Below are 23159 nucleotides of genomic sequence, written 5' to 3' on the forward strand. Positions count from 1 at the left end.
GCACAGCATGAATAAACACTATCTAGCTTCCCAAGGAGATAATACTGCACAATGGCAGCTCTAAACTTGCTTTTTTTCCCCTTATTTTCCTCCTGTCTGATGTCTATTTTTATTCAATAATTTTATTTGAGAAACAAAATGAGAAAAGAACATTGCTATTCCTGGAAACCTTCCAATATGTTGCAGGAGCAGAAGGCTTGGATGAAAGACATCATGCAGCCTCTCCCTCAAAAGACTGTTTTATAGTGACAGCCAACAATATAATCACAAGAGGGTTAGGAGTGTGGTATTGGAGCATCATTTACTTCATTCTGTGATCAGCCTTGGATTAGGACCACATGAATGGCCACAGACTATAATAAAATATAATTTTAAAAAAAAACAACACAAACCAAACCCAAAAAAACCAAAAAGAAACAAACCAAACAACTTTGTCAACGCTGGCCCAGGCACCCATCTCCCTTGGCCCAGGCTGAGATGTGGAGTACAAACATAATGCTGAAGTGCAGTATGAGACGGTGATTCATCGGAGGAAACTTAAAAACCTCCGAGAACAAGGTGATTCATACCTTGAGTGCTAATGGCATTTTGCAGTAACCTCAATTAACTGATTTTTGCATTTCCATATCAATTTTTTACAAGTGTCCACATGTGCTCACATGTTTACATGTGTGCACTCTGGTGCAACTCAGCAGAAGTTAAATAACCCTATATTTAATGAAGTCTCTTTTTGAAAATAAGAAGCCTAGTAGCATCTTTGTTGTCTAAGACCCATAATTAGGAGGGCACTAGGAATAACATATACATTATGCTGCATCTTCTCTGAGCTCTTGGATCTTGAAAAGCTAAGGATGAGGTTTTGGTAGCGAACTACATGGGTGCAAATATGAATGACGGTTTCCATGAGAAATGGACCCAGTTCCCACTGAAGATAAAACCAGAAACTTCTAAAGGAACTTATAAACCTCACACCCCTGGGCTTCCAGTGGCAGCTGGGTACCTACTCATCTTTGAAGAACTGGTCATTACTGTCTTTCAGGAAGGTTTTCAGTCCTCACAGGCTTCAGTCAAGGCCAAATTTCCATTGACTACACAGATGGGGTTTCAGTTCTCAGCAAGTATATTTCCTTTCTGCAGAGGAGTAGATAAATAAATATTAAAAAGGGGCCAGGATATTTTCTATTTTTCTACTGAAGAGAGTCGCTTGCAATATCTACCAAGAAATAATTAGAACTGCTGGTTTTGTGGCTCACTTGTTTTCTCCCTTCTGTTCTTTTATGCAAAGCTCTTTGCTGCAGAGGGTGCAGCACGTGCCAATGCAAATACAGGGCAAGCACCTGCTATTTAGCCTCTTGAACCAGAGCTTGTGAGAATTGATGCAGTACTGGTCAGAAGGCATGAAAGCGGTGAACTGTGCTCTGAAAATCAGGGTAATCAGGCAGATGGTATTATGATAGGGTTTGTAGAGCGATGTTGTTAGGAACTAGAGGGTAACAGCATTGCCCTAAAGTTGTGTTTGAAAATGCAGCACCACCTACAAGCCAGGGTGTACAGACACAGTACCCCAAGAACACCTATTTAATGGGGAAGTGCAGTGGTTTATTTACTGCCTAAAACAAAGCTACGGAAGCGTCCACTCATTCTGCAGCGTTATCTTGTTTAAAAATTACTGGCTGCCTTAACAGTATAGCTGTTTTAGCTCAGCACTATCTCATTTCTACATTTCAAGATATTTCTAGCCATCACAGAAGGGGAATCATTCACAGATCCTGCTGTGACCTGAGGCAATCGTAGGTGTTTGCCTTTGCTCTCTTGGAACTCTATAGAGCATATTACTGCATGAGTGGATGCTCTGTGTTCCTATATAGTATTATGTGGCCTTCCCAGCAGATTTCAGCATTTCCAAGTCAATAAACTCTGCAGGTTTTCAATACTGTACTAGTGGACTAACCCAATTTAGCTTAGAAAGTAACAGGCCAAATTTAATCTGGATTGCACTTACTGACACAAGGGATTAATTTGTCCTGCTTTCCCTCGCTGGTTTTCACTGATCTCTTTTTCTTGTCCAGTCCTGACTGCTACAGTAGCTGGTTGTCTACCTGTACATGTTTAGCATAAGTGTTTTATAGTTTGAAGAGCTGACCATGCACATGTATGCAACCTTAAAAGCCTACAAACCCACAGAGGACCATGCCCTCCTCATGATACCAAACATGACGTGATAGCCTTAAAACTAGACCATTATTACTCTCTCAGAAATCACCTTCCTTGGTGAGATATGGTTCTGCTCAGCCATGAGCAAGAGATGCTGGACTGTCTTCAAGAACGGTAACTGCTGCCACTTATTGCAAGATCTTTGTAATTCAGGTTTTCCCACATTTCAGAATAGTCACATTGCCCGGGAGGGTTGGGAAGCAATGATGGTGTTAGGGGATCTCCACGTTCTGCTTCCTAAAGGGTAGGCTTGCTGCTCTGCGGTACTGGCTGCTTTGAGGGGTCAAGCAAAATTTCACAAGCAACACTGTGTAAATCTTTCCCTTGAAAATCAAAATTAATTTCCAGTACAAACCAGGGTGAGTGAGAGCCACTGCTGCTAGTGGCTGTCCAGCAGTTCTGCATCCACCAGGCAGGACCCAGCAGGTGAGGATCCACCTCATCCAACCTGTCAGGCTCGAGCGACAGATCTCCTGAGGGAGGCCTGACCAAGTGAGACTATTGCCTCACCCTTAAGGAAAGGTGGCTGCTTCCCCTTGCCTCTGATTAAAATAGATTTTGCCTGTTTCCACGGTGATAAGAGATGCTCTGAAAACCAGTACTGCGGAAGTCTGTGGAAGCCTCTGTAGTGTTGTGCTCTAGTGATGTGATTAAAGGTGGTAGTAATAACAGTAAGATGCCAGGACTCTGTAACATCAGGGGTGTGAAGAAGAATTGGATTAAAATAGAAAGGTACAACTTCTGGTTTGGGAGTCCTACAAGTCCAAATCAGAAGAATTTGAGAATTACAGAGAATTACACTCAATAAATGTTCTGTTCTGATATTCTTCCTATAGCACCTCTTGTTCCTCCCTACTGAAGGCAAGATGTTAAGCTAGGTGGACCATTGGCAAGATCTTGTTTGGCTTCTCTGATGTCCTTGTATTACCAAACCTGGAATAGCTGAGATAAGCAATACTGCCAGACATTGTGATCACCCTACACGAGTTTACTGGCTTGCAGAAGACACACATCTAACTGTGAAAATCTTCAGAAACACCCAAGACTCTTTCAAGATGGACTGTCCTAGAAATCAAGGAGTCATCTCACATAAAAAATGTAGGGTTGGGAATAAGGGTTAGGGTTCTTCCACACTGAAATGAATTAGGAATAGTTCAAGTTAAAGAAATCCCATGTAAATTCTGTGAGAAGCCCTGTGGCCGGGTGATAGTCCCAGGCTAGAACCGAGGAGAGGCTTGCAGCCAGGACAGAAGTGAGCATTAATTCTCTGGCTGCAAACAAGCCAGGGCAGGGAGGTGAACACAGACACCCTCTACATTGGCACATCCCAACATCCTGCTTTCAGCTGCTTTGGTGTGACCAGTTTCTTTCTATACCTCTGCCTAGAACTTGCATCCTGCATCAAAGATCTTCCTGACACATCTCTGTGAAATACTTCAGTGAAAATCTCACCCAGCACCTCCAGACCTTCACAGGCAGTAACAACAGTCACCAAATTCACAGCCTAGGTCACCTCTGAGCACCGAGCTTTGGAGATCACAGCTCGGGGACGCTACTGGAAGTAAGAGGTTACTCTGTGCAACAGGAAGGCAGAGCTCCAGGGTGATTTACTGTACCGAACTGTAGCTGCTCTGAGTATAAAATGAAACAGAATTTGCACAGCTCTCCGCAGAAAGCCAGTGGCGGCGTGGGGGATGACTGATCTTGGTAACTGCTCACCTTCTGACATCAGAAACCTCCGGTGCAGCATACAAGACTGCCATCGCGAAATCCCTGATCAAGAACATGAAGCTCCTTCCCCTCTTCACAGCTGCGTCCTGCTTCACGCCCCCAGGTCCCTCTTTCTTTGTACTACAAGTGATGAAGTTTTTTTTCCAGATCACATGAGGCAGGATGAAGGGGGAAAATCCTGCCAGGAACAGAGATGGGCTGCAACTTGAACCTGATCGAGGGGAGATACAGAGCAGTACCCTGAGAGCTATATAAGAATGTGCTCGGTACAAGAGCAAACACTTTTTCAGGTGAAGGACTCTCATGAATCAGCCATGCATGTGAATGAAGACACCGTTTCAAGGAGGCTTGGAGCCACCAACAAAACATGTTTGTATTGCATCATCGCTACCCTTGCTGTGTTACTCGTCTTTGCATTAGCCACCATCATGGTCTTAGTCGTTCAGAGGACGGTAAGAAATTTCTTACTTTATTCATTGGCTTTTTCTTACTTGCTTTCTTCCTTCCTTTCTTTCTTCTTGCCTTCCTTTTTTTCTTTCTTTCTTTCACCTACTGCTTTCCAAAAATTATTCTGTGGCCAGAAACACAGTCACTGCCTCCTGTTACAAATGCACATGCATGAATTAGGGGAGAGAACAGTGAAACAAAGAGGGAGAGAAAAGACCTTTCAAAAAAAGACCATCTTTCTCCATGGGCAGAATTAATTTCTATCATGCAATTTCTAATCTGTAAATGGAAGTGGAAAGCTCATAAGCCATGATGCAAGCCATTCTCTGTCCTGCCTAGCTAGGCAGAGAGGTGGAGAGAAGATAGATCAGTGCCTCAGTGTCTGCTACCTGTTTTTACATATGTCTCCCTTCATTTCTGTGGAGAGCAGCCAAGATGGTCTGGTCTGGTAGCATCTACATGTGTTCTTTTGAAATACTGATACATTTCAGTAATGGACATGACAGAGAACATCTCTGTGTGTGGCACTGTGTGGTGCTGTCTGCTGGGATGCACTGTGATGTGGTGAAGCAAAGCGCTCTGGAACTACCAGAGCATTTGATAGGGGCAAAGTAGCTCACTTGTGCTCTCTTTTTCTCAGATCTGTTCCTGGGTGTGATTTTTAATGCGGAGTTAGAGCTGTAGCAAGGATGACTGAGGATATAAGTGAGGCAAAGTCTCACAAAACCAACTATTCTGTCTGCCTACAGACTTTTTTTCTTTCTTAAAATAAAGAGGACTGCTCTCACGTAGATCTGGGGTTGGATGGGGGATCAGTGTGACAGTTACAGCCAAGGCAGAGACGTACAAGTGGTTTTGAATATAAAAAGTGCATTTCTGATCTTACCAGGAACCTTGGCATGAACTTTACCAGGGTAAAATGCCAGGTTAGAAGTTTTACAGGCTTTGAAATCTTTTTGCGAAAATCTAAGTGCTGAAGTACCTCCACTACTATTCATAGTATGAAAACACCAGTGTAGGGCTGCTGGAGGAAGTTCGCCATGGAAAACAGAACATGATCTCTCAGCTCAGTATTTTCTCTTACTAAATTTACCCTGTGCAATGTGTGTGCCTGTGTATGCACATTACCCAGAAATTAAACCATGAAGTCTTGACAGTTACTTCTTTAAGTTGCACCAGAGAGGAGTAATTTACCTGAAATCAGCATTCTTCCACAAGAGAAGCAGTTTGGGCACAGTTAGAATGAGACATGGGCATTTTCAAGTGATAAACAGAGGGACATTTAGGGAGATCTTTAAAATAACAGCTTGGGTAATTACAGAATTGCCACAGCTTTCCTATATAATGAGGCTTTCATTTGTACTTATTATGAAAGTAAGCATTAAATTACCTTTCCATCAGGATAAACACAGTTACACTAGTTGCCAGAGGAGTAATATTACACAAAGAGTCAAGGTTTTCATTTAAAAGAGTAATGACATTATTGCAGCTGCTTCGGAAATGAGCTTGGCTTAAGGAGAAAATAGGAAGCTGAGGTGTGTGAGAAACAACAAATAAAATCGAGCAGCAATTCTATGCTGTGAGAGGAGTTTGGCAGTAAAAGCACAACTTGTGTTCTTGCTCTCTGGGAGCTGAAAGACCCCAAGTTCGGAAGCAGCATAGTCTTTCTCCATCCATGCCTGGCTTTGAATTTCCAGACCAGGGAACAAATGTTGATTTTGTGAGACGGGTTCATCAAGAAAATCCAGGCTTCCTCCAAAAACACTTCAGCTCATGGTCACACTGTCAGTGTAAGGCTAGGCACAAGCTCCTTCGGTAAAGGAGTTGTGGCTGGGTTGAACATCTTGAAGTGTTGATTGCAGCAGCTCCAGGACAGAGGGTCTGGGGAGTTCTTGTACTTGGAGCCCTGTGGATATTGACCCGTGTTGCTGTAGGAATTAGAGCATCATCATCTGGCTTAATTATTTCCTTTGTGACTCCTGAAGAGAGGGCCAACATTTTGTGTGATTGACCTCTTGGGAAGATCTGGTTTTCTCTCCAGATGCTGTCAATTGGGTTATGTGAGTGGTCCTTGACCACAAGGGCAATGGTGGCAACTTCATGCTCCCCCTATGCTAGGCTGCGGTAGAAATTTTTATTTTCCTCTATTCAAAGGAGTGTTAGAGGGTCTGTGGGACAATGCAGGCCTTGTGACCCATGCCTCAGGTACCACTGCCTTAAGAGGAGGCTTCTGGTGGCAGGGAGACCACACAGTCCCCTAGCCCCTTTGCAGGTACATGGAAGCTGGTTGCTTGTCTTCCTTTTGATTAATTTACACTTGCCTCGTTTAAGATGAAGGAAGACATATTGGAAAGGGCAAATCAAACTGTGTAGAAGCAAGGCATTTGTACTACCCAGCATCTAGGTGCTCTGAATAAGGGAAATCCAACATGAAAGATCAAAATAAAAAAGCAACTGTGATTCCAAAGCTGCTTCTCTGAATCTAACTGCACTGCTAATATACGTTATCCAACCTGCTCCTGCATTTTCCAACAACCCAAGGAATTTCTTTACACCTTGTTTTCAAGAAGGGTGGCACAGCTTATTAGCATCAGACCTGGGAACTGTCATTTTTTGGAACTACACTACATTTTTTGGAACTAACTACATGCACTACTGAAGTCAGATCATTTCTTCAGCTTTCATCTGCAGAAACCCTTGGCTTCAGGCCATTCACTTGTCTCCATCTTTCACAGGTGACTTTATTTTTCTCTGGAAAAAGAATAGTCGCTGTCACTATGGTCTGTAGCCTTCATTGTTCTTCTTAACGCTGTTAGAAGCGTGCTAAAACTTCCACCCTTCTGCTTTCATTGCTGCTGGATATAAATATATACACACACCTATGCAGATACTTATGTATATAGAAATATAGATGTAAAATCAGTGAAAGTGTATGGGACAGGATGGACTAGGCAAATTTTAAGACACATGGACCCTAGAAAATCTTGTGCTGTACTGCAAGGTATGCTGTAACAGACACCTAGGTCACCCGCCTCTACGAACAAATTCTGTGTTGATGTCCAAAGTCCATAATTTGGGGCAGTCTGTCACTGCTTTGCATTTTGTAGACTTCATATTTTTAACCTCCAAACTGCATGGGCAAATCTTTTCAGCACAGTTAAGGCATCAGTGTGGCAAATGCTAACAGTCAGTGTAGGTTTTGATATTTGCTGATCTAGTCTTCCAGGCTGCTGGAGTTAAAACTGTAAAACCCCTTGTCATGGCTTAACCCCAGCTGGCAATTGAGCACCAAGCAGCCGCTCACTCACTCCCCCCGCCCTGGTGGGATGGGGAGGAGAATAAGGTAGAACCTGTAGTAAGAACAGTTTAATATTTGAAATAAAGTAAAATATACTACTACTACTGCTCATAATAATAATAATAGTAATGAACAAGGGGATAACAAAAAGAAGAGAAAATAATAAAACCCAAGAAAACCCCAGTGATACACAACTGCCCACCCCCTGCTGACCGATGCCCAACCGGTCCCCCAGCAGCGATCGGTGGCCCCCGGCCAGCTCCCCCCAGTCTCTGTACGGAGCATGAGGGCCTGTGGTATGGAATAGCCCTGTGGCTAGTTCGGGTGAGCTGTCCTGGCTCTGCTCCCTCCCGGCTCCTTGTGCCCCTCCTCACTGGCAGAGATGGGAAACGGAGAAGTCCTTGGCTCAGGGTGAGCACGACTTCGCAACAATTAAACCATCGCTGTGGTATCAACATCATTCTCACACCAAATCCCAAACGCAGCACCGTCCTGGCTACTGGGAAGAAAAATTAAGCCTATCCCAGGCAAAACCAGGACACCCCTTTAGCAGTGGGACTGCCATAACCAGAAATGGCTACTACAGCATCTGGCCTGTTCCTGCCCGATCTCTTCGTGTCTCATACCCACGGTGCAATAACCCTGCGTGGGCTGCCCCACTCGGTGGCTATTGGCCCCCTCTGGTGGACACCCTGACAAAAAGGAAAATAAACGGGAGGGGGGGGGGGGCGGGGAAACCAAACAAAACCCACTGAAAATTGCCCCCGAAAACAGATTTCCCACTCATTGAACACCACAGGAAAACCACTGAGACACTTTAGAAGCAAACTGCACTGTTCTAACTCTTGCCGCCGGTATTCTGTACAGTGACAGTCACCTGCTGCCCAGAGGTGTAACTTCAACAGGTTTTGTCTGTACTGGAAAAACTGAATTTCACACGGGGCTGTTTCCTGTGATGCTCATTACTGGATCAGCTGTGGGACGGTGCTCCACTTTCTGGAGTTTTCACGTCTAGTTTCTACTTTTGCCTCTTGGCAGCTCAGGGTCACCTACCTAAAGTGCCACTGCCTGCCTTCCCCTCCACCAGACCAGTGATGATGGCCTGAGGCTGAGCAGAAACACGGGACAGCCTTGAGGTTTTTTTCAAGCTGCAAAACCTTCTTTCAGGACAGCAGTCCAAAGAGCTCATCCCTGCAGAGCTGCGGTGCGAACACACTCTGGAAAAGCCTTTGACTTAATTAAGCTGCTCCCAGACCAGTTTCTGGGGGACTCGGCATGGGGGGTGCTTTCTTAGGCTTTCTAAAGGCAGACACACACTTCAGAGATCTCTGAGTAAATGAACATTCACAGTTCAGACACAGGACATTAGAATGACCCTCTAGCAGCACTAGACTGTCTCAGCTTAGGAGAATTTCTTGCAAAACGATTAAGGGAAAGAAGAAAGAAATGCCTTTCACTGGCACCTGATTATAATTTTCTCTAATGAAGCAAACTGAAATTATTCTGCTCACTGAGTGGAGACCAAGATCTTTCACCAGCAGCACCCAGATCACTCCAGATGGGGTAAAATGCATTGTCATGAATTCTCTCTGAGCTGACACTGTAGAATTTAATATTTTGGGGCTCCTACTGTGTGCCTCTCTGCATTCCAAATTACAGCATTGCATGCACTATTTTTGCTGTTAGAATAGAAAGAAGCAATGTCAGTAATATTTCAAAGCCAGCTCTATAATTTTATTTGAATATCTACTCAATTGTCATTAAAATAAATTGCATTAGTGTCTGCTGATTTCACCCACTGGGAGACTTCCCAGAGAAGAACACAACACATTAGTACGTCTTAATTTGGTTTCTGTGGCCCTGACTACAAAGCAAGCAGCGAGCCACCAGCCGTGTCCCACACACCACCTCCGCGGGAGGGCTGCAAGGTGGGCACCTCACTGCCGATAATGTCTCATGGCTTTACCAAACACTCCTCTACAGGCAGCGGTGGGTCTGCCGCCTGATTTCATTTAGCATAACCTAGCTAGGGACACAGCATCCCCTTTCCCTCACAGAAAAAATGCCTTTAACTCTCTGCAGAGGGCAGAAATGCTCACCCATTGCATTGAAAAGCGGCGCTTCCCGGCACCGAGTGCATGGAGGCAGGACAGCCCAGCGCCAGGGTGCAGGATGCAGGATGGGAGCGGGGAGGCTCCAGCAGATGGACCTTGGGAGCGCTTTCAGCTGAGGCTGTTCTCAGTCCCACACTTGATTATACGCGTGCATAGGATCCATGAGAGTTTGCAAGGGAGGATGTCGTGTAGGGGACCAAAAAGCTCGGAAATGCCTGGCTTTTTTTCAAATTACAGCTGTAAGTTCCCATTCTTCTCCTAACCCAGCAGCCTGTAAAGCTTAGGAAGATCACCTGGAGAAATACTGTCTCAACAGATAACTTCTGCCCGTCTTACATAGGTGCAGGGAAAGAAAATGAACAAATCAATATTACAGATATACAGACTTTGAAGCACCTACGCCATCCCCATCTGCGGGACACATTTTGTCATTAGACCAAAGGATAACATTGACTTGCCGGGAGCATATGCAGCTCTACCCCTCAGCCATGGTTGAAAACATGGTCACATTAGGCCAAAGTCTAATTAAAGGTATTCTTAAACATTTAAGGCTAGAACATATGTACCACAAACAGACACAACGTGACTTCTCTCACTGTCTAACCATCTTCCTTCTCCCCACACCACATATTGTCCTATTTACACACAGAAAATGCTGATGGTTTAAGACCACTATGGATGGAGTTGTCTTCCACCACATGCATGGTGTGCCTCACCTCTCCCAGGAGACATTAGATGGCCTGCTAAAGCTGGTAGCAGCTTCCTAGCTTTCTTCTTCTTGGACATCCTGGTTGGTCACTGGGACAGGCTTCTCAGGGAAGCGGTCACAGCACCAAGCCTGTCAGAGTTCAAGGAGCATCTGGATGATGCTCTTTGTCATATAGTTTAGATTTATGTAGTCCTGTGAGGAGCAAGGAGCTGGGCTCAATGATCCTTATGGATCCCTTCCAGCTCCAGATATTCTACGAATCTACACTAAATTGGGCCTGGCCTGGTTAGCCTGCACACTTAGCCCAGCTAATTGGTATCCAGATAAGAGGAGCTGGTTTAGGTTAGCCTGAGCAAAAAACACTCCTTGATACTGAAATCAGTGTGGGATTGTCTGGTGTGTGCGAGTGAAGGGACATGACACAGAGTTTCCAACACTGAGGCACTCTTAGTACCTTTCCTCAGCTGCTGGGAGAATTTCTTTATTCCTTGAGGGCATCGCTGGACGTTTATGAGCTGTCAGTGACTTTCCCTGTGTGGAAATAATCTGCAAGCAAGCACAGGCCTCGGGGTTCTGTGTTTGGATGGCAGAGAGGTGTGAAAAACAGAAGCGAGACCGCAGATGAAACATACCATATTTCACATGTGGAGCTTGTTTCCTGAGAGGTTCTCAGGCCATGCTGACTGAGGACAGTGCCCTGTGCCATGTTAACCTTTGGGTTGACATCCCAGCAAGAAGTAGGGGGAGAGGTGAAGCAGGACAACACTGTCACTCTCAGACCTGTGTTGGGGCTCTACAGCCTGTGTTTTCATCCAGTTAATGGCTTTCTAGGGACATACACTGGCTCTCAAGGGTGCTCAGTCCCACTCTGTCCTACTTGCTCCAAGTTTTGCAAGCCACAGACTGAAATTTTCAGTGTTTGTGTCTCCAAAACAACCCCAACAAAACCTACACACCTTTCTTACCACACTGAAAGAACTGCTGGCTGTGTCAGAAATGTAGCTTTTTCTATGATAGAAAAAAAGGGCTGTAACAAGGGATGGCAGAGGATGATACCTGGATGAGTGCAGAGACCTTGCCAGAGCTGTTTCCTCCACACTAATCCCTCACTGACCTGTGAGGCTCCATAGGAGCTATACACTGTAGCACCCAGCACTGGCTCCCTGCGCATCAGGCTCTGTATTACCTTCATGGCTTGCTACAGAAGCTTTTAAGATCCATATTTAAAGCATGGATGTACTTGAACATGGATATGCCCTGCTCCCAGAATAACCACCCCTTGTCTTGCTTCTCATTCAGACAGCTGATCCTGCCACAGAGGGCATCTCAAAACCTATCAGGACAGGTAAGACACCTAAGCAATACATATGATTTGCATCTGTAATGCAAATATTGTCCAGGATCACAAATGAGCCAATTGTGGACATTTTATCATTTCACATAAGGTCTATTCTTGGTGAAAAGCCAAGGTAGCAGGGTGGGGTGGGGAAGAAAAAGCTTTCAAATTACTCGGTAGCTCCGGAAACCAACGCATGGCTGAGGAAATAACAAGTATGTCTGAATCTGCCCTGAGGTGTCTTTGCAAGAGAGCTTTTTTGCTAGAAAATGTGAACATCAGTCCGTTAGGTTTCATTTTAAGGGCTAGCTCTTGCACATGTGGGCATAACACCCCGTCTTCACAAGGCGTGGGTGCAAATGTGTTGGCACATAGTTCAAAACAACTGAAGCTCTTCTTGTACTGCTCTGGCCTGGAGCAGTCATATGTTTCCTACTGGTTTGTGGGGAAAAGGGAGGAGGGAATGGGTAGATCTAGAAGGGATGAGTGGAGAACAGCAGCAAGAGCCACAGAGCAAGGAATTAAAGGCAGAGTATGACCACAGGGAGCCCAAAACAGGAAAAAACTGTCTAACTGGACTAGCAGAGACTGTGTACCAAGATTCTGCCTTTCCTTAGCATAAATCAGGAGGAGCACCATTTATTCCATCAACATTGCTTCCCTGGTTACACAGCCCTTAGGACCAAGGATTGTGATTTCTTGCAAATACAAGTTCATACTCGGTCCCGCAGGATAGGAGATACCGTTGCTTCCCACTGTACAGGTGAGGAAAATGAAGCACAGTGTTCATCTAGAAACGAAGGCAGAATGGGAAATTGAAGTAATCTAATTTCAAGGTCCAGAGAGTCCTAACCACGCAACCAGCTTTCCTGCAGCTGCATTTCTGCACACAGGTGACATAACGTAGCATTTGGTCAACTCATACTCTATCTTGGATAATTTTTGAATCCAGGACTGTTCAGTATTGAGCTTGTTTCACAGCCCACAGGTCTCAGAGTAGTCCCTGCATGTCACTGTGTCCTTCCTGAGAACCGCACATCTTGCCTGACCATCAGTTTTTTATGTTCTAAAATTCCCCCCGTAACTTGGAGGGATTTTCTTTTCCCGGACATCCTAAGCATGTATCACTTTCTCTCTATCAACCTAAGTAGCTCCTTTAGTCTTTTTAAGTTTTTTAAAAAATTTCTAGTGGTTTATATTGTGCTTGAAGTTCCTCAGAAATAAAGCAAGGTCAGAACATACAAGGCAGATCTGAGTAAGGGCGCTTGGACAGTCACACTCCAGCCCTAATCCAGTGAGTCCCCAAAGGTGCCCCAAAAGGAGCTTTGCAAACCCAGCGGAATGCAGAGCATCAGCCTTGCTGTCCTCGGTCCACTGGGACGATGGAGAGTCACCGGCAGCTACGAGGCAGTACAGCCCCAAAGCAGAACCTGCAACCTCTTGTAAACCAGCCTAACATCAGAGAAGTCACCAGAACCAGGCTGGCTTTCAATGGCTGAGTTTTACCAGCAGTTAGGAGGAGGCAGGGCAAGCTGTTGGTGTTGAGTCTAGTGGTTGACAGAGGAGCCACAGAGACTGTATCTGTAGGTCAGTATTTTTCAAAGCAAAGCACAAGTGATACTGGCATTCCCAGGGCAGGAAAGAGAGCTCTCACTAATCCAAAAATGCATTGATTTAGATATTTATATTTTATTCTCTTTTTTATTTCATATTCATATCTGCCAACCTGTGCCAACTGCTTTTTCTCCTCATCAATAACTGGCAGGTGCCAGGCAGGAGGGATTCACTCTTTCCAGGAACGTACAAGATGCTGCTTCATTAGCCAGAAACTTTTCTGCTTTGGGTCGATAACAATTACAGGCACCTTCTAGCTCTGAGTTCTGCTGCTAAATCGGAGATGATGCCATTAGGAAAAGACAAAGCAGGGAATGACAGAGAAACCCCACAAGGCAGGAAGAGTTGCTAAAAGCTGTTTGCACTGCGTGTAAGTGCTCTGTCAGCCCACCCTGCGCTGCCGACCAGTCTCGATTGTACATCTCAGGCAGGCTAATAGAGCATTTGAAGTGTGAGCCAATTATAACGGCCTTTTCTTTTTCTTTTAAAATGCATAAAGCAGGGCTAATTGATTAATATATCCCAGTGGGTAATTTACTAAAGGCCCCCTCAGCAGGAAGCTCTGTCATGTGTTGCCAAGAGTTGTGGCGACTGCTGCAAGGTCTCTTCCAGCAGCTGCAGAGCAGCAAGAACCAGAAGCGTAAGAAACACTGCAGGCTGGGGACTGCGGGGAGGCTGAAGCTGCTGGGGGTTTAGATTCAGATCTGTGTCTGCCTCTCAGGCAGCCCAGATGTTGATAGCATAATTTCAACACATTTTGTGCCCAACTTGTTCAAATCAGGACTTCAAAGCCTTGCATTGTAAAAATGGGCAAGCAAGAATAAATTAGCATTGCCCGGCTGCCAGCTGGGCGCTCAGCCCTGCAGCAGTGCCTTGCTTGTGCAGACATCTCGGAGGTGCTGGTGGGGATGCAGGGCTGTGCTAGTGGGAACAGCAGGGTTCACTCAGGCAGAGATCGTATTGTAATGCAAGTGGCCAGGGGTCCAGGCACAGCTACACCTCTGAATAAATTTTGTAATATTAAAGCAGAAAAATCACGATGATTTAATTTAGATTTCCAATGAGAATATGTTCTATTATTAGCTACACATCAGTGGGCAGTAAAGCAGATTGATAGAAGGCTGACATTCCTGACTCAGCTGCCAGTCCTCGATGGGTTTGCAGGACTCCATAGGCAGTGGCTGAGAGCAATGCAATGTCAGCTAATTAAATGTTTGTAAGAAAACCAGTGCCAGTCTCCTCAAAGCTTCTGTGCCATTGTCAGTAGAATGCCTGAGCAATAGGGGGAAAAAATTAAATTCCTCATGAACTAACTGTCTGTGGAAATACTTCTCTGCAGAAACTCGTCCACATTTCATAAATATCAAATTATATATTAGTATGGGCCAAAGAGGTATTGTTAGGTTCATATTTTAGAGGGAAAGCTATGTCACAGAGAAATTTATGACCTGCCAACATCTGGAGAGGTTCAGCCCTCATCACCTCCTTGTCATCCTCTCCAAACCTCATCTCTCCATAAATGTTGTCACCCTGAACTGAAGGCTTTTCTTCTTATTTTGAACTGCAAAGACATGATACCAAAATCTCTTCTCATTTATAAAAGGAAAAACCTGCGGGTAGATATCTGTGCTCACACACACTATTTATAGATATATTTGTCTGGCAGTAAGATCTATTAGCAGCTGATGGACAGACCAGGAAAGGAAATTCCAACACCCCATTCACATTTGCAAGGGAAATAGGTTCTCAAATAAAAATCTGGTTCTGAGAAATTAGTATAATACAGGCGACATTCACGTCCTTGCTGCCCTAGAGTAAGTGGGGCTGAAGCCAGTGAAGCAAACAAGCCTTTCCAGATTTGCAGCAATACCTCTGAGTGCAGTCTGGTCTTCTGCAACTCAATCTGGTCTCCTCCAGCCTGGAGTTGTCCCTGTGCAACACTAAAGATGCTGCTGGGTTGTCAGTCACAAATCCCATGATGGTTGGTTCTTCAGAAACGGATATCTCACCTTTAGACCATATAGATATTTGCCTTCTCAGCTTCAGTACATGTATGTGTTCATGCACATGTATGTGAAACTGTAAAAGGTCCTGTCTGCCCTTGGGAGGTCGGGGCAGATGAGCTGTGTTTCTCCGTTTAAAAAAAAAATAAAAAAATTTGGCAAGCCTGGGCTTGCAAATGCTAGAAAGAGCACACGAGCATCCTCCTAGGTAAGCATCCCGAGGAAACTGCAGCTAGACAGATTCCAGTCAGTCATAATGGGGGCTGGTTGCTTATTTAATTAACAATGAGATAATTGGTATTGCTACAAAATACTGAATGTTAGATCTTCCATCTCTCCAATACTTAAAACACAACTTATAGATGAACCTATATGTGAAATTTTGTGACCTGTGCCATGCTGACAAGCAGGCTAGAGACTTAAATAGCTTTGGCCTTAAACTCTGCAAGTTTTGCAGTAGCCAGGTATGCAGTGATGAGTTCATAAGAGGTTCCTACATCTGGAGGAAAGAAAGGGATGCTTCTAAAGTTAATACTTTCAGAAGGAGGTAAAATTGGCAGCTGAGTTCTGTCCCCTTCAAACGCACAGGGCCAGAGTGACAGCCCTTGGGTTCTCAAGAACCAAAGACCCTGGTGCATGTGTGACAGGCACAGCCATGAGCAGAGCCCAGCTCCGCCACTGAGCCCAGGAGAGGACGTCACTTGTCCTCTTGTGGCACTTGTCACAGCATGACTCAGCTGGGACTGTCCATCAGCGCCAGCTGGCAGCTCTTAGCAGGACACTAAGCTGGAAGGAGAGAGTTAAAGATAGCTACAGCGACTTCAGAGCGTGGCTGCTGAGAAATAGAATTAGGCAAGTTCTGCAGTTCTGCTAGCGCCAGCATGCTGACAGAGACGTATGAAATCACCTTGCTTAATTGTATAAGCACTTAAATCGGTGTGGGGTACGCAGGAATTGAAAGCTCTTTGTTGCCTGCCTGTACTTCTTTACTTCATAAAACAAATTCAGGGTTTTGACCTGCTCTTGTGCCTGTCTACGCTCAGCCTCCAGTGAGCTGCAATGCGTGTCCACGCTTCAGAGGCATCTCGCTGTAAGAGATGACTGGTAATAGGAGAAACTTCAGAAACCCTATTTGAGGGGCTTTCCATGCCTGGGTAGCAATGCTTTGGTATCTGGCATGCCGCTTTCAGATCTTGGTTTTAGTGCCCTTTGCCTGTGCTCCCGTTATACCCATCTTGGGTGGGGAAACTGAGGCAGCCAGCAGTGTGGAGAGTTTCCCAGGCAGAGTCACACCGCCTTGGATGAGGCAGGCAGCAGCCCATATGTCCACGTGTCCCAAAGCCCGTGTGTTCCTCCTGGCTGGACAGAGGCCTATTGTGTTTCAATGAGACTCTTTCCATTTGGCACTGCAGGTGGAAATCATGGGAGCGTCAGCGAGGCTGCAGCTCCTCTCAGTCCCATCTCACAGTCCTGTGGTTCCCCCCCTTTGGCTCAGTGGGGAAAAGCTGCATTAAGCTCATGGAAAGAGTCTGGCCCTTTTCCTCAGGGCTGCACCCTCGGGATGCTCATCCTATGTTAAAAGGGGTCAGGAAGACAAAAGTGTATTCTCTCTTAATAGCTTCTTCACAACAAAATACCCTAAACAGCTTCCTACCAAGACTCCCTCCTTATCAGCAGGCTTCCTTAGAACAGCCTGATCTACAGCATCCATGCATCACAGCAGACCACGAAACCAGTGTGGTCTCCTTGGTCCTTAGTCCCAAACATGCTTTCTTCCCCTCCTTCTCACAGTATTTTTAAGCTCATATAATCCTATTGACTTCAGTGGGATTACTTCTGCTTTACACTGTTCCTAGTGCAAAGCCAATTAGGCGATGTGATTGAACGTATCCATCGATCAGTCCCGAAACTGTAGTAATTTCAGCCCCTCCTGGCTTGCACTGAAATATTTCAGATATAAGAATCAACTTGAGAAATAAAAATAGAAAACAGTTACAAGCTGCCTCAGCAGAGTGAGAACCGGAAACATCTCTATAAAACCATTTTTTTCCTCATAACTTGCCTTCTCACAAACACAGCTGATGTCACCAAATAAATGGTTTAAACACACACACCACACATAAAACTTGCTGACACCAATAAACGTAACTACAGCTTTGGAAATGCAAAATGCAGCTGGGTCAGTGAGGGGTAGATCCGGAGAGATGCCATGAACATCCCGAGGCAGCTCATGTCCCCCGGCAGCACCAGACTGGCCGTGCCAGCCAGCTTCCAAAGTCTGCCAGAGCAGCAGGGGATTTTCTGCTTTCTATGGTAAACCCCCGAAATGGCATGGAGTTTCTGCAAAAATACTGTCCCTTCTTGCAGGACACTTGTAATACCGGTGGGCTCAGGATGCTGACTATGCATCACCAGCGCCTGTTGCTGCTCCCCTAACAGCTTTAGTCTGAAAGAAGGGCCAGAAGGGTTTTCTCCTATCCTGTGCCATTTCTCCACATCTCTGTAGTGTCTGTGCACTCACTAAAACATTACATTAACATCAGGAAAGCAGGCTTTGGTTTTTCTTTGGGGATTTCCAGCATGGGCAAGGGACTTTGATACATGCCTTACTCATTCTTGGAGTGCAGTGGGCACCTGCTTCCCTCAAAAGTGTTGAAACTACTGTAATGAAAGATTGCAATTCTTTCAAGATACCCACAGCCTCCTTTCTCCAAATGAGTGCAATGGGTGCAGTGTTAGAGATCAGCAACGGGGGGTGGGGGGGTGGGGCTTGTGTGTAGGACCAGCTTCCCCCTGATTTATCCATCCTCCTGACCAAGTAGGTCTTCAAAACCAGGCCATGCAGATACCACAGGGACTGGAGGTTTGAATCTCTGGTTTGTACCCTTAGTTTCAGGAATCCTATGAAACTTAAGATGCTTGTCTTACTGCATTTAGTAGATTCGTTGTTCATGGAAAGAACAAGAAATATGTCATCTGATGTCAAGTAATAGCATCAAGATTTAGCAGAACTTAGTTTAGTGTGTTAACTGATCCTTCAGAGACTCTTTTAGGGTGTGTGACTTACACCAATTTTATAAACTGACTCACAGGAAAACTTAGGTGATCTGTGTACCCAGGGAGAGGGGAGTATTTATTGGTAAGGCTTTACTGAAACTCCTTCATACTCTATTCCTGGTATTCACCTGTAAAATAAAACACAGGAAATTCCCGGTCTCCCACCTGAGCTGCTACGCATCCCTTCCCCAGCTGCAGCAGGGCCAGGAGATGTAAAGGAGAGCCAAGGGAAGGAGAAATACCATTCATCTGTCTGGTTGCAGCCACTGGGATATCCTACACTATTTTCCTGAGTCTGTATCTTGTCCCTGTGTCCATACGTGGGCTGCACAGGGAGGTACAAGCTCTGCTTTGTACAACCGCAAAATAATGGAGGAACAGTCAGTGACACGCACTGAATGGCCAGTGAGGCTAGAAGTGGAAAATCTTACACAGAGCAGATGGGAAGGTGAAATGTGGCTGGAAAGGAGGTGAAATGGAAGGGGGGGTGGTAGGGTGCAGGGTCCAGGATGCAGGAGCTGGGACATCGGGATGTAGTAACTGGATGCAGGGACTGGGGCACTGAGATGTGGTGCCTGGATGTGGGTGGGAGCTGGGACGCCAGGATGCAAGGATGCGATACAGGGATGTGAGGGCTGGGACACAGGGATATGATGCTGGGATGCAGGAGCTGAAACAGCAGGATGCAGTGCCGGGATGTGGCAGCTGGGACACTGGGATGCAGTGCCAGGATGCAGAGGCTTGGATACCAGGATGCAGAGCCGGAATGCAGGGACTGGGATACCAGGCTGCAGTACTGGGATGCAGGGCCTGGGACATTGGGATGCAGGTGCTGGGACACAGCGGTGCAGTGCCAGGATGCAGGGGCTGGGATATCAGCTGCAGTAGTGGGATGCAGGGGTGTGGTACTGGGATGCAGGGGCTGGGACACAAGGGTGCAGTACTGAGATGCAGGGCCTGGGACACTGGGATGCAGGGCCTGGGACACGGTGGTGCAGTACCAGGATGCAGGGGTTGGGACACTGGACTGCAGTACTGGGATGCAGGGGCTAGGACACAGCGGTGCGGTACTGGGCTGCAGCGGCTGGGACACCAGGATGCAGTGCCGGGATGCAGGGGCTAGGACACAGCGGTGCGGTACTGGGCTGCAGCGGCTGGGACACCGGGATGCGGTGCCGGGATGCAGGGGCTAGGACACAGGGATGCGGTACCGGGACGCGGAGATGCGGTGCCGGGATGCGAAGCCCCGCAGTGCCGGGCGCGGCCGTGGGAGGGCGCCGTCCCCGCGTGGCCCCGGGCGCCCTGCGGCGGGGCAGCCCCGCAGCCTCCCCGGCGGCGCCCGGCCCTGGGGGACAGTCCCCGGCGCTGCGGGAGCCCCCCGCCCCGGGCTGGGAGGAAGCTGCGCAGGGCTGTGCCGGCCCCACTAGCAGGCAGCCTTGGGGTCCGAGCAACCAACAACCTCGCCTAAAGTCCCGGCGGCATCCACACTTCACCCGCGAGAGAACAGAGCGGCGTCTCAAAAGCACCCAAAGAGCCGTTTTCAGGAGTACGTTCCAGTTCAATGTTTAAAAGCTGCTTTCTGTAATTGCACCGTACAAATAACATGGTTAAATTCTGCTTACCTGCACATAGAATCGATTTGTAAGAAGAATAAGAAACACCATTTTTCGCACTGATAGCTGCAATCCACCAGAGCTTTCACCAGTTTAAAATTTACCGGTCAAGTTACGTGATTCCCTGTGCAGGTCAGATGTTATCAGCCAAGAGTAAGAACCAAGTCTCCTATGTGCTGTTCTAGCTACTGCTGCTTGTCACGTTGGAGCTGCCACTATGGAGCTTGTCCATAACACAGTTAGAGCAAATAAACGAGGTGCCAAATGCTGACAGCGTTTTGCAGTACAAAAAAAAAAAAAAAAAATCAGGACTGGTCACCTAATCTGTTGTTTCTTTCAGGGAACACCTCCGAAGATTATTTAAGAATCCTACAGAATGTCCCGACCAAAAGAGCGGCTGCGTACATGAGAGGTCAGTGGGGAGCCCCATAGAGGGCAAGAGCCGGTGGAGCGAGGCTGCAGAGCTGGCTGAAGAGCAGGCTGTTCATGTCACCCAAACTGGTTTCAGTGGCTAACAGCTTTCTGACCAGATGGGCATTTTATAGGAACAAAATCTTTAGCTTTCCTGAAATGTGGGTGTATTTGGTAAACCCCCTATCTGATCACATAAAATTTCTTTATCTAAACTTGATCAGAAAAAATAAAGATAGACCTTCTGCACACAAACACACGAATATACACCTCCATTATTTCCCTTCCAATATTACAGAAACCCATTTACACCCCACCCCCCTGCCTTGGGTTTCCCAAGGGCTGTGTAAGTCCTTGGAACTTTTAACACCCGGCTTCCATGTGTGAATCCCAGCCGCCTGGCTGGGGCATTTTCTTGAGCTTCCTGCAGGAAAACCACTGCCCAGGCCCCTCCATTTCCCAGGAAGCTCACGGCCACCCCACAGAAGGCTGAAGTCAGGTCACGAGAGCCCTGTGGCTCATTGTTAAACATGTTTCCTTTCCTTTCTAGTGTCCAGTCCAGTCAACAGGTCAAAACTGAGCTTGGTCGAGAAGGGTGTTTGTGAGGACATCCAGTGCAAGAAAGAAGAGCTGGTGATCAGGAAACAAGGCCTCTACTTGATCTATTGGAACTTGAACTTTCATTTCTCCAGCTGTTCTAACAGCCCCACCGACCTGAAGATAGAGCTCCTGGTGAACAACAAGGTCCACAGGCAAACGTTAACCACATGGTGCGCGTCAGAAACGTGCCAAGAAAAGACTTTCAAGACCTTGTTCCAGCTCCATTTGACATACTTGAAGGCGGAGGACCGAATATCAGTAACACTTAACCATCCTAGATTCTTGAATGAAATTTCCCTTCCCAATGAAAACGTTCTCGGGGTCTTGAGGTACAGAGACAAAATGTGAGCAGCTCTCTGGCTTCCCACTGCTGCCCAAACTCACCTTTCCCTGAACAACAGCTTTTCCTCAGCAACACCTTGTTTTGAATCTCCTATTTTACCTGGTCACTAAGGTAAACAAGGAACTTTGTGAGCATCCCAGAACAAAACCTAAACCACTCCAAGACCCACACCCGACAGATTCCTCTGGTTTGGCTCAGGGCAGCACTGTTGTTGGACTATCCAGCGTGTAACCCCAGACCTGCCGATGGTTCCTCAAAACAGCACTGTGTAAACACAGATTAAAATGTAAGCAGATTAGAGGAAGAATACTTTTTAGCCCGTGGACCGCTGGCAAGGTGCCTGTGCTCAGGAGATGGGGAAATCTTTCAAACTGAATTCTATGGAGTAGTATTTTTAAGTGTTTTTTGCAAAAAAGCTACAGTCAAAGCTTGTAACCAAGGCTTTCTTTACAACCAGAGTGTGCAACTGCAGCTCTGGGGTAGGTTTATGGATAGACTGGACAAAAGCAAAGATGATGAAATTATTGACTCTCAGGCTGGTAGCTAAAACTCTGGGGCAGGACGTAGGAGATACGGAACTTACGGGATATTTCTGTGCTGCATTCTGCTATAGACTTTATGCAATTTACTTCCAAGTGTCTTCCTTTTCACTACTTACCCATCTTTTCTATTTAAACATTAAGCTTTTTGGAGCAGAGATTTTGTCTATGCACAGTGCACAGCCTCTGTTCTCACCTGAGGTTTCTAGACCTTTTTGTAACAAATACTAAAATAGTAACCTAGTTGCAAATCCATCCACATAACAAAGTTAATTATCACACATTTTCCTTGAATCCTGCCCTGCCTGTTTGACAGTTCCCTGCACGGCAGCAGACCACACTGTGTGTAAATACACTTCTAACACCTGCACTCCCTGAAAATCCAAGATTTAGATCTGAGGTCCAGAGTTTCCCTAAGCTAACCTCAGACCTGGCCCTCGGCTGAGAGCTGCGGTGCTTGGGCAGTCCGGAGGATGATGTGATCTGAGCTGCTTCAGTTTACTCAAAGGCTTAGATAATGAAGGATAAAAGAGTAACCTCAGGCCCTCTTATTCTATGAACTGCACTAACACAGGCATTTATTGGAAATTTAATTCTTACAGTATGGGAAGGGAAGGGACCAAAACTTTCCAAAGGCTGGTACCAGTTTACTCTTTCCTCCTTTCCCTTCATCCCTGAGATCCTACTAAGGTGTATTTTCACTTCTTTTCAAGTTTTTCCTCTTGTGTACCTGTACCTTCTGTCCTTTACATGACTAGAGCTGGGTGAACTGTCCACATCAAAACATTTAGTCACGGATCTTATTTCTGGCTTCAGAAACTCAGTGTTTTATTATTCAGGCTTAGCTGATGTTTTCAGCTGATATAGCTTAGTTTGTGTAAGCGCATTCAAAATACTCCTAATAGTAGTAGTCTGTTACTTGTGTTACATCACCAGAAACCAATGGTACATACTGGTGAGGTTTCGTCCATTGATCAGGTGACTTCAAAATGCACAAGAACCTTTCAAAGAGTCATGAGGAATTGGTTCAATTCATTGCTAGAGATACCAGCTTTCCGCTTGGATAAACATGGCTGAAAACAAAAATTCCTTTTGCTATTAATGGTTGAGGGGGAAAAAAAAAAAAGAAA

The 23159-nt window shown here is 46.0% G+C and overlaps 1 protein-coding gene across 1 annotated transcript; it reads left to right on the forward strand.

Moving 5' to 3' along the window:
• The first annotated feature begins 4179 nt into the window (after positions 1-4179).
• TNFSF8 (TNF superfamily member 8) lies at positions 4180-23093 on the forward strand. The gene is made up of 4 exons (XM_037400529.1): positions 4180-4397; positions 11813-11858; positions 20477-20548; positions 21098-23093. The coding sequence occupies exons 1-4, from the start codon at positions 4203-4205 to the stop codon at positions 21493-21495; spliced, it is 711 nt and encodes a 236-aa protein (XP_037256426.1). The 5' UTR covers positions 4180-4202; the 3' UTR covers positions 21496-23093.
• Positions 23094-23159: the final 66 nt, after the last annotated feature.

The sequence above is a fragment of the Falco rusticolus genome, chromosome 9 (genome assembly GCF_015220075.1).
Source record: "Falco rusticolus isolate bFalRus1 chromosome 9, bFalRus1.pri, whole genome shotgun sequence".
Classification (NCBI taxonomy): domain Eukaryota; kingdom Metazoa; phylum Chordata; class Aves; order Falconiformes; family Falconidae; genus Falco; species Falco rusticolus.